At 39.8% G+C, this 14,238-nt stretch overlaps 1 protein-coding gene and 1 pseudogene across 1 annotated transcript in view; both read left to right on the top strand.

The window, feature by feature from the left end:
* Positions 1-6,850, top strand: part of LOC132351941 (oxygen-regulated protein 1-like) — a 47,651-nt gene extending 40,801 nt beyond the window's left edge. The window contains exon 4 of the mRNA XM_059902064.1: positions 985-6,850. Coding sequence (XP_059758047.1) covers positions 985-6,611 — 5,627 coding nt within the window. The 3' untranslated portion in view covers positions 6,612-6,850. The remainder of the gene's footprint in view (positions 1-984) is intronic.
* A 2,980-nt stretch (positions 6,851-9,830) lies between these two features.
* Positions 9,831-14,238, top strand: part of LOC132351758 (lipoxygenase homology domain-containing protein 1-like) — a 172,638-nt pseudogene continuing 168,230 nt past the window's right edge.

Below are 14,238 nucleotides of genomic sequence, written 5' to 3'. Positions count from 1 at the left end.
TGTGGGTTTCTGAGCATGATTTTTAATGGCTTCAGGGAATCTGAGGGCTTTGTTAAGTTTTACTTTAAAAAATGATGAGTGAGACATTTTCATTTATAATTTTGGTGAAAGTATACTAAAAATAAGAGGAAGTATCTCTGGGCTTATACTTTGAAACTAAAGGTATTTAATTGATGGTAAGCATGTGCACATCTATACAAACTACTAATTTGACTGAGTTTAGAAAGCATGAGTTCCAAGGTTATCTCTAGAGGTACACATTAAAAAAAATACTTAGATATCTGGGTCTTTGACTAGCTCTGTTCTCTTTTGTGGCTGATATTAAATTAAATGCACTGATTGTACAAAATGAATGCTAAATTAATAATTATTACTAGATTAACCTAGCCTTTAAAATAAATTCTAAAAATGTTTTTACTTTCATAATGGTATAGATATCTCACTTTGATATACACAGGTAGGAAAATGAATACCACTGTAAATTATTACTTGCTTATATGAATAGATAAGCAGCACTTGGTTAGACCCCAATTTCAGTACCGGTGAACAGAATAAAACGACAAAACCAAATCCCACAAAAATCTCTTTATTTTTGCTAGAATCCTTAGCAATTTCTACTTTATACTTTCCTTTTTAAAATTGCCTTATTAAACTCATCTTTCCTTTTTAAAATTGCCTTATTAAACTCGTTAAGATTAAAATTCTGTGAATTTCCTCACTGAAGTAGAGTTATAAGTTCTCTTTTAAAGAGTAGTTTGTAGAAGTGTACCAGATATTACAGTGAACTAAATTGACCAATGAATATATAGAGGTGAGAAACCTATTAACAACATTTTACTATGAAATTTAGAAAATATGGTATTTTTCATACTAATTATTTTTTGTTTTCTTTCTTTGCTGCCTCTTCTATTGGATATTTATAACTTCTCTGTCTTCCACATTATATTTTGATGTGGGGCATCTTTTACTTTTAAAATCTGAAAGTGAGCACACATGTACCTTCAAGCCCAAGGTCTCAAATTTATTCTGTTTCTTCTGACAAAATGCAGAGTAATGATTGCTACTCAGACCATTCTTTTGCTTCTGAAAATTACTTGGCCTTAGAAAAAAATGATTCTCAGAATTTATTGATATATCCTTCTGAAGATGATGTTGAGAAATCGATTATTTTTAATCAAGATGGCACTATGACAGTTGAGATGAAAGTTCGATTCAAGATAAAAGAGGAGGAAACCATAAAATGGACAACCACTGTCTGTAGAGCTGATCTTTCTAATAATGATGAAAAGAGTGAGATAAGCAGTGTCCCAGGAAGAACAGATGATGGATCATCTGGTTTAAAGATTACAGCATGTTCATTGTCTGCAGATGTCTCACCTCTGGAGAAAGGCAATAATCAAGAGGGCAGTTTGGCAGAGGAGATCAGCAGTCCAGTGAGAGATCAGGATACTGAAACTTGCAATTCTGCTAGTTGGGAGAATGCTGCTATGGACACAAATGCCACCCAGGGAACTCAGGATCAAGCTAAACATCATTTTTATAGGCCCCCTACACCTGGACCAAGGAGAGTCAGGCAAAAGAAATCTGTGATAGGGAGTGTGACCTTAGTATCGGAAACTGAAGTGCAAGAGAAAATGATTGGGCAGTTTTCCTATAGTGAAGAAAGGAAAGATGGGGAAAACAAATCTGAGTATCACATGTTCACACATTCTTGCAGTAAAATGTCATCAGTATCCAACAGACCGGTACTTGTTCAAGTTGCTAACAATGAGCAGGTAGAGTCATCTTTAGAAAGAAAAAAGGAAAGCAGACTGCTCAAATCAAACGCACTAAGCGCTGGTGTTGTAGAAATTACAAGTCAGAAGATGTTAGAGATGTCCCATAATAATGGCTTGCCACAGACTACGTCAGAAAACTCAGTTGTGGAGGAAGGTATAGTTGATAGTGTAACAGCAGACAACAAAACTAGTGTCAAGAATTTAAGAACTTATGGTAACACCAATGATAGATCCAGTCCTTTTTTAGCAGGTGCAACTCATTCTTCAGGTAACAACTCTGGAACTGACAAAACTATTTCAGAGACCCCAGCTTCAGTAGGATCCTCTACTGTCACCACAAGAATTGAAAAACTAATTAGTGAGTTTTCTCAGTGTGGTTTAACAGAACTTCCAGAAAATGAAAAGCAGATTTCATCATCTGTTGCCAGCAAAAAGAAGATGAAATCTCAGCAGCATGTGATAAATTCCAAGCATCAGGGTGGGGAGATTGCAAGGAAAGGAATCCCCAGGAAGAGTAAGAGAATAAACACAAGAGGTAGAATTGCACAGGAAACCATACTGCAAGATTCACGTAGTCCCCTTAAAGGAGAGATATTTTGTGAGAAAGACCTCCATGCAAGTGATATGGTAATTGAATCAAATTATTTTTCTTCCAAAAGTAATAATGCTGTGAATTCCAGGAATCTCCCTAGAAATAAATTAAATACTATTCATAATCCTAAGGTTCAGGGACTTTTAGCCAAAAGAAAATCCAGACCACTAAACAAAGTAAACTTAGGAGGACCTACAAAAAGAGAAATTGGTCAAGGAGAAAAAGTGTTTTCCCATAATGAATTTAGATATTGCAAAAATACTTTTGAAAATCAAAATTTATTTCATATGTTTAACTTTCTTGAGCAGAAACCCAATGCTTTTTGTGGACCACAGGCTCAAGCAGAAAGAGCATCTTGGTATTTGAGAGGAACGTCAAAGAAGAGTTTAGTTTCAAAAGTTAATAGTTCACACATAACTTTAAGAAGCCAGAAAAAACAAAAAGGGGATAGGTTGAAATCAGATACTATTGTAAGTAAACAACATGTCGCAACCAGGGCAAATTCCTTAGCTTCTTTGAAAAAAGCTGTTTTTCCTGAGGCTATTACCCATCATTCAGTTCAAAATTATGTACAGAGATGGTTGCAGAACATAAGTTCAGATTCAGCTTTGCAACCTAGACAGTCAGCTCCAATATACACAAAGGAAAGGAGTGTGGTAGGTTATAACAACAGTTGTTTTCCAAGAAATAATTCCCACAAAAGTTCTGGAAAAGTAAATAATTTTGTCCTGGAAGGTAATAAACATATAACTGAAAATGCCAGTTTGACAGGAGATAATCTAGGGAAAGAGGTCGGTACATCTTTTGACAAAGATAACAGTGAAGAACTTACCAAAGATCTCTATGGGAGCCAGGTTGAATCTCTGAAGGATGCTTACTTGCTTTCCATTCATGAATATTGTACTTTGTCACAGTCAGCTATTGATGATGCTAATACTAAAAGTCAGGTATCTGCTGAAAAGTCAGGACAAGAGGTAAGCCTTGTTTACAAAGACATAAACCTAGCTACAAAAGGGCAAAGTGTAGAGGCTGCCATTCAAGTAGATCTTATGGAAGAGGACACTCCAAAACACCTGTTACCAGTCTGGTTGCTTCACCAACTGCAAGCTTTAGTTCCTAGTAGTCACAAGACTCAGAATGGAGTTGTTCAAATGCCAGGTTCACTTGCAGATATTCCCTTTCCTTCTCCGATATATAATTCATCCACTAATGTTCTTCTAGCTTGGCTCCTGGTGCTAAACCTAAAGGGAGGTATGAACAGCTTCTGTCGAGGTGATGCTCACAAGACTACCAGCAGAACTTCAGAAATACTTGCGTTGTTGGAGGTTCTGAAGCACGTTGCCGTCACAGAGGAAGCGGATGACTTGAAGGCTGCTGTTGCCAGTTTAGTGGAATCAACCACAAATCACTCTGGACTCACTGAGAAAGAACAGGACATGGTTCCAATAGATCTTTCTGCAAATTGTTCTACACCCAACATTCAGATAGTTCCTAAATGCATTGAAAATGAGAAAACACAGAAAATCTCCTCTTTAGATGGAGGCTGTTCTGCCAGTGAGGACAGTGTCTCTGAAGTCTGTGTTTCAGAGGTGACTTGCTCTCCATGTGAGATGTGCACTGTGAATAAGACTTATCCTCCAAAAGAGACTTGGAACCTCAGTGATAATTCTTTCCCCCATGATGGCTGTATCACGGATCAGACCTCCATGAATAAGGCTTGTTTCCTAGGAGAGGTCTCTTCACTTACTGACACTGTGTCTTCTCATAAGGCTTGTGCTTATGATGAAAACCGTATCTGTGAGACGGCTTGCCCAGTTGATGAGGCCTACATTCCCATCAAAGTCTGCAATACCAGTGACTTTTTAAATTCCAAAGAAAACACATATACTGATAATTTGGAATTGACCAAAGAGTTAGAAAGAGTTGGTGAAGTTCAGAAAGACCTAAATATTTTGGCAGACACTGGGTGTAAACATGGCTTTAGTATATTGGTGTCACACCAAAATGTCAGTAATTTAAGCCATGGTGGCTTTTTCCAAGATGCAACTGAACCAGAACTTCATAGGAAACATAGTTCTCTAGATGAATTTAAAAATTGTTCATTAAAGAAATTTCAGGATAAAAATGCGTATACATCTTTTGATAAGGAAGACTCAAAGACTTCTGAAGAACCAGGCTCAATAACCAACAGCATGACATCAAGTGAAAGAAACATTTCAGAATTGGAATCTTCTGAAGAATTAGAAAACCAGAACACTGATATCTTTACTACAAAGGTAAATTCAGGAGAGCGAGCTACTGAAGAATTGATCCAAAAGGAGTTAGAGGCTAGTAAAAATTTGGAATTGATCAAGGTCTCTAGCAGGAACATTACAGAAGAAGAAGGAAGGAATGGTGTCATTTGTGAGACAATCAGTAGGAGGCTGGCAACACCACCATCTTTAGTATTTTGCTATGATTCTAAGCAAAATACTGAAAAGCAGCTCATTGAAGGAGAAACTGAAATGAGAGTAAAAAAGATGGTGGAAAGCATGGAAACTGGAAGTTTTGCAGAGTCTCCCCTTAATTTTAAAAATGACTTCAAAAGGTCAGGGACTTCTGATTGGTCAGATTATAGACAAGACAGTGAGAATGAACAGTCATATAAAACATCCAGTGATGGCCTCAGTGACGGTGGTGAGGAGATGGCCCAAGAGAAAGAATATAATAAAGGATTTGTTAAAAGGACAATAGAAAAACTTTATGGTAAAGCAGAGATTATGAAACCATCTTTTTTTTCTGGGTCTACACACACATCTCAGGTTTGTCCTTATGAGTCTATGGAATTTCGGGGTGCTGGGAAAGTAGGTCTTTATGATTCTGAAGGTCAGTCATTTGGCTCTTCTGAACAGGTATCTAGTAATTCAACTGTGTTGCAGAAATTTCAGGAGGAAAGGCGAGATAAATGTGATTTTAATAATGTGAGGGCCAGTTACCATGGGGAAGACATTGTGGAACATGGTACTGAACAAAATGGTCATAACAGAATTCTCAGAGACATGGAAGAGGGGGTACTGATTGACAAGGGCAAGTGGCTCCTGAAAGAAAATCATTTGCTAAGAGTATCATCTCTCGAAAATTCTGGCATGTATGGCAATGCAGACACCACATCAGTGGATACTCTACTTGATAATAACAGCAATGAGGTACCGTATTCACATTTTGGAAATTTGGCCCCAGGCCCAAACATGGCTGAACTGTCCTCTTCAGAACTGGAGGAACTGACTCAACCTCCTGAACTGAGATGCAATTATTTTAACATGCCTCATTGTAGCGACTCTGAGCCTTTTCGCGAGGATTTGCTGGATGTTCAAAATAAAACTTGTTCTCAGGAGAGAATACCAAACCACCATGCAGAGGAGAAGGGTAATCATAGGTCAGAGAGAGTATGCACATCTGTCACTCATGTCTTCACATCTGCTGGTAACAAAGTCCATCCTGTCTCTGATGATACTATAAAAAACCAACCATTGCCTGGTAATAATGTAATTCACAGTGCCCTTCAGGAAGGTGACTCTTTGGATAAACTCTATAATATTTGTGGTCAACATTGCCCAATACTAACTGTTATTAACCAGCCTGTAAATGAGGAACACCGAGGGTTCGCATATTGTAAAGATTCTGATATTGAAAATTCTTTGAGTCTCCAATTATGGATGAAAATACACCCATGTTTACTACAGTCAAACAAAAACATGTTCAGAGATAAGAACAATAAAGCAAGTAGTAGAAAAGCATTTATTGATGATGCCATTGGCAGTACATTTGATTGGCTTTATTTTAATAGCACATTTGACTTGATGGATAAAAGGAGAAAATTAAAAAGAATTAACTTCTTGGGCTTAGAGGAAGAAAATAATTTAATAAAGTTTCAATCATGTTTAAAGAATTTCTTGCACACATTGTTGCTAGTTGTGGGTCATGTGAATTCAAATACACAGAACCCCGGAAATCAGACAAGTGAAATCTTTGAAGTAGTTGATGAGAATAACAACGTACTAAATAACAGATTCCAGAACTCAAGAACAAATCTCAACCAAGTAGTAAGAGAAAATAACTATCATTGCTCCTTTGAAAGGCTTGGCCAAGACTGCCTATTTTGCCAAGTTGAGGCATCCTTAGATATCAGCAACAGAAGCATGTTAGAAATATTTTATATTTTTGAAGATGAAAATCTTTTCATTTGGGAAGAGGAAAACTAATTAAATTGAACTGATCTTGAAAGCCGTGATGAATGAGAAAATCTCTCATTTCAATATCAGCACGGCCTTTCTTCATGAGAAAGATGAAGCACATGGGATGGATGTGGATTAGATAACCTCTAAGAATTTGCCACTTCAAAATGAGCTTACCCTAGAAATCTTGCCACTGGATTATCCAACTTGACTTTCATCATTTCTGTGTTCTTCATTTTTTCAGCAATTACAGACTCAGTTTCTATTCTGTTATTTTTGAAGTTTCTCTGTGTTTTTTTCTTGAGCATGTATAATTTCTTGTTTCTGTTATTTTTCTCCTAAGACATCATAAATGCCCTGAGGACAGGAATTATATCCCCTCCTTTTTGTTATGTCAGCTTAGTGCAAAATGTGTATTGAAGGTATTGGTGAATTAATGGAATAGACATAGCCTCAGATTACTTCATTTATTAATTTTAACTGCTGATTTGATAAAAGTATGATTGTAAGATCTCAACAACAATCTCGTAAGTTTTTTTTGTGTGTGTGTGCCAAATGTGTTGAATCTAGTTTCCTCAGAACATCTGTCTAATGAACTTGCAAGCATTTCCATGGGAGAGGATTCACTGTTTTTCCTCATGACTAGAAAAAGATGCTCTACTACTAAGCTGGCTCTCCAGTACTTTGCGTAGAAATTAATGATCTCTTAAACATTAGTAATGTCAAGAAATTCAGATAGGTCAGAAAAAAATGGAAAAGTGTAAGGCATGCTCTGTGAAGAAGAATGAAAGGAACTGGAATGATTTAACTTGGAAAAGAAAAGAGAAAGGTGACGTCACCCAGAGTTCTCAACATTGAAAAAGAACTGCTGTGGAGAGGAACTTGACAGATTTCTTTCTGTGTCCACCTGCATTAATAAAATATTTAATTAGATATAAATAAAAACATGTTGCTTAGAAGGATAAATAAATTTGATTAGACTAAGAACCATAAATTGTCTCTTGAATACTTGTTATTTTTGCCTGGGGCTTAACCAGGGAATCTTTTAAGTTTCCTTGTTCTTCATGACTATTTGATGGTATAGAAACAAGTCTTATAAAACGTGGAAATTTATGTCTCTTGTCTGGAACTGACTCAAAATAGAAAAATTAATGTTTTTGGAGCCACACACGGAGGTGCTAAAATAACATAAATTTGGCGTTGGGGAACTAAAAGTAATTACCTATATAAGGAATACCTTTGGTTTCAGTTCAGCATGAGTCATAAATCCATAAAAAATGATGAGTTGCTGTTTATTTAACCAGAGGAAGTCTATCTCTACATAGAGTAGGGCTTTTCTGCATTGTGATGCACTCTTCTAATTGAAATATGGAAGTTGTAATGTTATGTAAGCTTCTGTAATGAGCAATGAGAAATTTTGGTGAAATAAAAGGGCTAAAACTGTGGAGATATACGTGCACTTAGCGTTACTGCACTTTGCAGATACTGCGTTTTTTACAGATTGAAGGTTGGTGGCAACCTTGTGTCGAACAAGTGTGTCGGGCACATTTTTCCAGCATTTCCACGTGTTCCCTTTGTGTCTCTGTGTCACATTTAGGTAATTCTTGCATTGTTTCAAACGTTTTCATTATTAATATTTGTTGATTTGTGATTAGCGATCTTCGATAATACTACTGCAATTTTTTTGCTTTGTATTTTAAAATTATGGCATGTATATTATTTTTTAAAGATGTAATGCTATTACATCTTAATAGGCTATGGTGTAAACATAACTTTTATGTGTATAGGGAAACAAAAAAATTTGTATGACTTGCTTTATTGTGACATTCACTTTATTGCAGTGGTCTAGAACCGAACCTGCAGTATCTCCCAAGTATGCCTGTGATAGAAAGGGGAGGAGAATTAACACTAAAGTTGTGCTAACTGTATACCAGGGGCTATGGTAATCTTACAGATTTATTATCTGTAACCCTTCCTCATAAAGATGCTGTGAGTTTGGCTTTGTTGCTCCCTTTTTATAGATGAGAGAACCCAGAAGCAGGGAGGTAGAGTACTTTTGTCAGTGGTGCACAGTACATATGTGAGGATTTGAACCCAGTCCCTTTGTGCTTGAAAGTCAATGCTATTTTTACTACATTTTTATTCTTCTCGCGTGAGGAAGAAGGAGTAAGATGTTTTAAAAATTATTAGCACTCTCCCCAGAGCAGAGAGACAAGGAAATTATTTTTCTTTTTAATTTGGAAGGAGTGATATTTAGATGTACCAAGGAGATTGGGGAAATCACTCACAACAACGAGGAGTTTTTAGGAAAATGTGGCATGTAGCATATGGTTTTTAGTAATACTACATCAAATGATGTCCTAGGAGACCCAGACGATATTGGGAAGAAGAAATTGGGAGTGACAGACATGAATGGGTAATGCACGACTGTGTAATGTACTTGTCTAAAATGAACATGTTCAGAGGCATTGAATTCTGTCTGAGCTTTGGAACCAGGTCTTACTCATGTTGATATCCCAGATCTAGCGTATTACTTGGGACGTGGTAAGCACCTAGTAAATGTGTGTTGAATGGATAAGAAGTGCTTTTGAGCGCTCTTTATTAACTTCGAATCCATACATGTAGAAAGATATGTAAAGATGCTGAAGGATAGAACTAAATTTCTTATATTTTTTGAAGCAATATTCCAATCATCTTTAAAAGAACGTGAAAATGATTTTTTTCTTTTAAACATTAAAAGAAATTTTTTTCCCACAAGGCTTACATTAAAAAAAAATCCTTGAAACGCTGTGAAATTTAGAAGACCAAATGAGACATTAGAGGAAATTTAAGAATATTGCCCAGACCTGCGCGCCTTCGAGATAAGTGCTTGCGGCAGAGGAAGGGGCGCTAGCCTGCTGCGTTCAGCGGAATGGCCCCAGGGCGGGCTGATGCAGTTCCCGCTTGCGCCCACCAGATGGCAGCTGTGCCCCGTGCGGCCGGGAGCTCAGGCCCCCTCGGGGGGAGGCTTCCCGGGCTCGCGGGAGCACCTGCGGCGCCTCAGGCCCGGGGAGGGGGGGCGGGGGGGCAGTCCGGGGGCTGTTTGCTGCCGCTTCAAAGAGCTGAGGACCCAGTTGTGCAGGCAGCCCCGGGTCTTAAAGCCCGGAGGTATAGAAGTGTTCGCAGTGAAAGGAAAGGCACTGTTAGCAAGGAGTCTAAGTCCGCAAGTGGAGGGGCTACGACGGGGAACGCCGGCTGTCAGGAATCCTCGGAGCCGGCGCCAAGGAAAGCCTGGGGAGAGTGGGAGCAAAAAGCAGACGGACCCCGACGTCGAGCGGAAGCTCAGGTAGCGAGCTGTTGGCCCGGCGGGTAGGGGTCGCTCTCGCATGAAGCTGTCACGTCTCAGTGATACGCAACCCGTGCCCCATTTTCAAGGTTTAGACTGGGGAGTTGACGCCGTGGTCCAGGCGGGCGGCGCTCGATTTGTCGGTTTCCTCCTCCGTAAAATGGGGCCCCGTGAGGAGCCGCCTGGTGAGACGGCGGAGAGGCTCGAGGCCCAGAGCCTGGCCCGGAGCCCCGGCTACGTTTCGCGGCCCCCGGAGGCGGTGCCCCCCGTCCGGCCCCCCTGAAGGCACCTTCCGCCAGGGACTCTCCGTGCGGGGCCGAGCGCTTTTCAAGCTGCCGCCTCGGTGCCGGGACCTGGAGCAGCGCCGCGAGAGCAGAGCTGGCTTCTCCTGGGTGTCAGCTCTGCTGTTAAAAGCCAGGCGTGGGGGGGGGGCTTGTTGCCTGGGGCGGTTTCCCTGGGCTCGGGAGCTCGACCCGGGCTTGCACGCCTTGCTCCCCGGGGGGGCCTCCATGGCTGGGAGGTCCCTCACACTTGGGGGTCGCCACGCCGGGGCTGGGGGGTGGGTTCTGACTAGACCGCATCTCTGCCCCTCCCACCTGACTTGAAGTGGTCTTTTCTTATTTATGCCCTTCGTTGTAGAACACCTGTCCCCCTAGCGTCCAGGGCTTTCTCAGAGATAATCGCTCTGTGTGTGGTTTTAGTCTTGGTGTGTCTGTGCGAGCAGGGGAGCGCAGGGTCCCCTGTGGAACCCCAGTTCCACATCACTTGTGTGATATGGGGAACTCTTTTACAGTCACAGTTAAACACAGGACGATTAGACAGTGGAAATTCTCAGCCAAAAAGATAAAGTAATGACGTGAAGAATGACGGGCCAGCGGAAATCTCTCGAGTTTTGTTGTTTTGTGCCTTTCCGTACTTTCTCCCGATTCACCCACTAGTATGCACCAGTGTGCACGCTGAACTCTGTCCTGCGTGTCACAGAACCTACGCTCCCCCCCTCAGCCTTCCAGAGGTTATGGTATAGGATGGCCGTGTGGGGTTCAGGGTGGCGCTCTCTTCCTTCCGGAGGTTCATAGGGAAGGTAGCGTGATTGGCAGTCCACCGGGCGTAATTATAATGTAGACCTTGACGGGGGTCAACAGATGGGCTTAAGCTGACTGATACGAAGAATGTGGAATGTGTCGAAGGAACTGACTTAGCCCTTGAGTGGCCTCGAGCGGGGTGGGAATGGGGTCCATCCACAGTGACTGCCTAATTGCAGGCAGCCGTGCCCGCTGGTTTCTGCCGGGCGAAAGGAAGTAGCGCCAGAGGTGGGCCTGCACTGCAGGTGAGCCGGCTCGGGGGTTTTACTTCTTTGGATGACAAACCCTTCCCCTTGCATTTTAATTTTTTAATTAAAATTGTACATGTATAAATAGTTTTTAAAAATCAGGTAGAAGTACAAGGCTCAAAATAAAAAAATGTAGACCACTTTCCGACCCTTTACATACATAATTTCCACTCCACAGAGGCATTTACCTTTAAAACTTTTAGCTCTTTCTTCTATTTCTGTATGTCTAAGATACTGGTATTTTTTCAGTTTTAGATTTTGTCTGTCTGTTGATATCCTCCACCTCCCACCTTCTACTTCCCGTCTCTGTTCCTCCCAATAATGTTATAATTAAAAAAACAATCACTATTCTGAATTTTTATTTTAATTACCATGCAAATATTATTCCTGAAATGAGCCTCTTAGTGTATTCTGACTATATTTCCTTTCTTGAACTATTCTTTGTTTTCCCTGAACTTTAAAACTGACTACTGCTCATTCATTACCAAATCCTTTTCCATGGTGGTAGATCCCTATCATCATAGAAGTGCGTGTCAGTTCTTCCATCGGACCATTTCTTCTTCCCTTGGGGACATTAGTTGTCTTGGAGACTCTCTCCATAAAGCCCCCCCACCTCAGCGGCCCCTCCTCATCCAGAGCGGGCCGTCTGATCTCCAGACCTGCCACACAGCCGTCAGCTTGGAGCTTTCCTTCACAGTGTCCTGGGAATCTCGTTTCCCTCTCGGTATTGCATGTCCTGTTTCTGAAACCCGTATCTTACTATTAGTTTAGGCCTCAGTTTTGATGGAACGAGTTTTCTGATGGTTTATAAGGAAGAATGCATGGAGGAACTTTTCGTGTCTTAAATGTTTGGAACTGCCTTTATTCTATTCTCATGCTTAATTGATAAAAAATGATATAGCATTACCTGTTGGAAATAATATTTTTCATTTGTCTTCTATCTCCTAATCCCAGTGTGAAAAGTGCTAAGCCATTCTCGTTCCTGCTTCTATGTGTGTAACTTCCCCACCCTCCCTTTCCCAAAAGCTTTTAGGATCCTCCGTTTATTCCGGTATTCTGAAATTTAACACAGATGCACATTGATTTAGGCACTGTTTTCATTTTTTATACTAAGCATTCAGTACCCATATTCTTCAGTTCTGGAATTTGTTTTATGTTATTTCTTTGATTCCCCCCCCCCCTTCTGTTTCTTTGTTCTTTCATTTTAGAAATCCTACTATGAATATCCTCTGAAGATGATGAACCTCTGATTTAATCTCTTAATTTTCTTTTGTATTTCCTTTTTAATCATTTAAAAAAATAAACCTTATTCAGATATAATTTACATTCAATAAACCCCTCAATTTCACGTCTACAATTTAATGGCTTTTGAGATAGGCAGCCATATAACTACCGTTATTATTAAGGTATAGCACATGCCCATCACCCCCAAAGTTCTTTTGTGCCCCTTTGCAGTCAGTCCCCTTCCCCTTTGCCAGGCCCTTGGAAACCACTGATTTGCTTTCTGTTGCTATAGTATTTTTCCTGGAATTTCATGTAAATATAATCATATGATATGTAATCTTTTTTTAAAAAAACTAATTAATTAATTAATTAATTTTTGGCTGCATTGGGTCTTTGTTGCTGCACGCGGGCTTTCTCTAGTTGCGGCGAGCCGGGGCTACTCTTTGTTGCAGTGCGCGGGCTTCTCACTGCGGTGGCTTCTCTTGTTGCGGAGCACGGGCTGTAGGCGTGCGGGCTTCAGTAGTTGTGGCTCGCGGGCTCCAGAGCACAGGCTCAGTAGTTGTGGCACACGGGCTTAGTTGCTCTGCAGCATGTGGGATCTTCCTGGACCAGGGATCGAACCCGTGTCCCTTGCATTGGCAGGCAGATTCTCAACCACTGCACCACCAGGGAACCCTGATATGTAATCTTTGATGTCTGCGTCTGTCACTTAGCAAAATGCTTTTGGGATTCATTAATATTGTTGTTTGATTCAACAGTTTGTTTTTCTTCTTTGTTGAATGGTATGCCATTATATGGATATACCACAATTTGTTTATCCATTCACCGATTAAAGGACACTTGAGTTATTTCTGGATTTTGGCTATTATGAATGTAAATTATATAAACATTCATGTACAAGTCTTTTCACAGGACATATGTTTTTATTTCTCCTAGGTAAACACCTAGCAGTGAAATTGCTAGGATGTATGGTAATTGTATATTTAACTCTATCAGAAATTGCCAACCGCTTTCACAAGTAGCTGTACCATTTCACATCCCCACCAGCAATGTGTAAGAATTCCAGTTGCTCTGTATTCTTACTTGCACTTGGTGTTATCATCTTTTAAATTTTAACCATTCTAGTTTGTGTTTAGTGATATCTCTGTGGTTTTAATTTGCATTTCCCAAATAACTATTGATGTTTGCCATTCATATGTCTTTTATGGCACAGTGTCTTTTCAAATCTTATTTTCTATTGGGTCTTTGCAGTCCTGGAGTGGTAAGAGTTCTTTATACGCTGTGGGTATAACATATTCAGATCTATGTTTTGCACATATTTTCTCCCAGTCTGTAGCTTGCTTTTTAATTTTCTTATTGGTGAGACTTTCAATTAGCAGAAGTTTTAAATTATGGTAAAGTTCTATTTATTTTCTTTTTATATATTTTATAAGATATATGGTTTATATCTTTCAAGTCCTATCTAAGAAATCTCTGCCCAATGATAAGACTTTCTATGTTTTCTTGTGGGAGTTTTACAGTTCTAGTTCTTATCTTGGGTCTATTTGACTCATTTAAGGTTATTTTTTGTATATGGTAGTAGATAAGGGCCAAGGTTCATTTTATTTCATATGACTATCCAATTATTCCATCACCCTTTGTTGAAAAGACTATTCTTTTCCCATTGAAATACTTGGAATTTGGAATTGAAAAGTCTAGAGTTTGGTTGAAAATCATTCACCCATGTATGTGTGGGAGTATTTCTGCACTCTCTCTTTTATTTCATTGATCTGTGT

The sequence above is a fragment of the Balaenoptera ricei genome, chromosome 17 (genome assembly GCF_028023285.1).
Source record: "Balaenoptera ricei isolate mBalRic1 chromosome 17, mBalRic1.hap2, whole genome shotgun sequence".
In the NCBI taxonomy this organism is placed as follows: Eukaryota; Metazoa; Chordata; class Mammalia; order Artiodactyla; family Balaenopteridae; genus Balaenoptera; species Balaenoptera ricei.
This window is presented reverse-complemented; position numbering and strand designations above follow the sequence as displayed.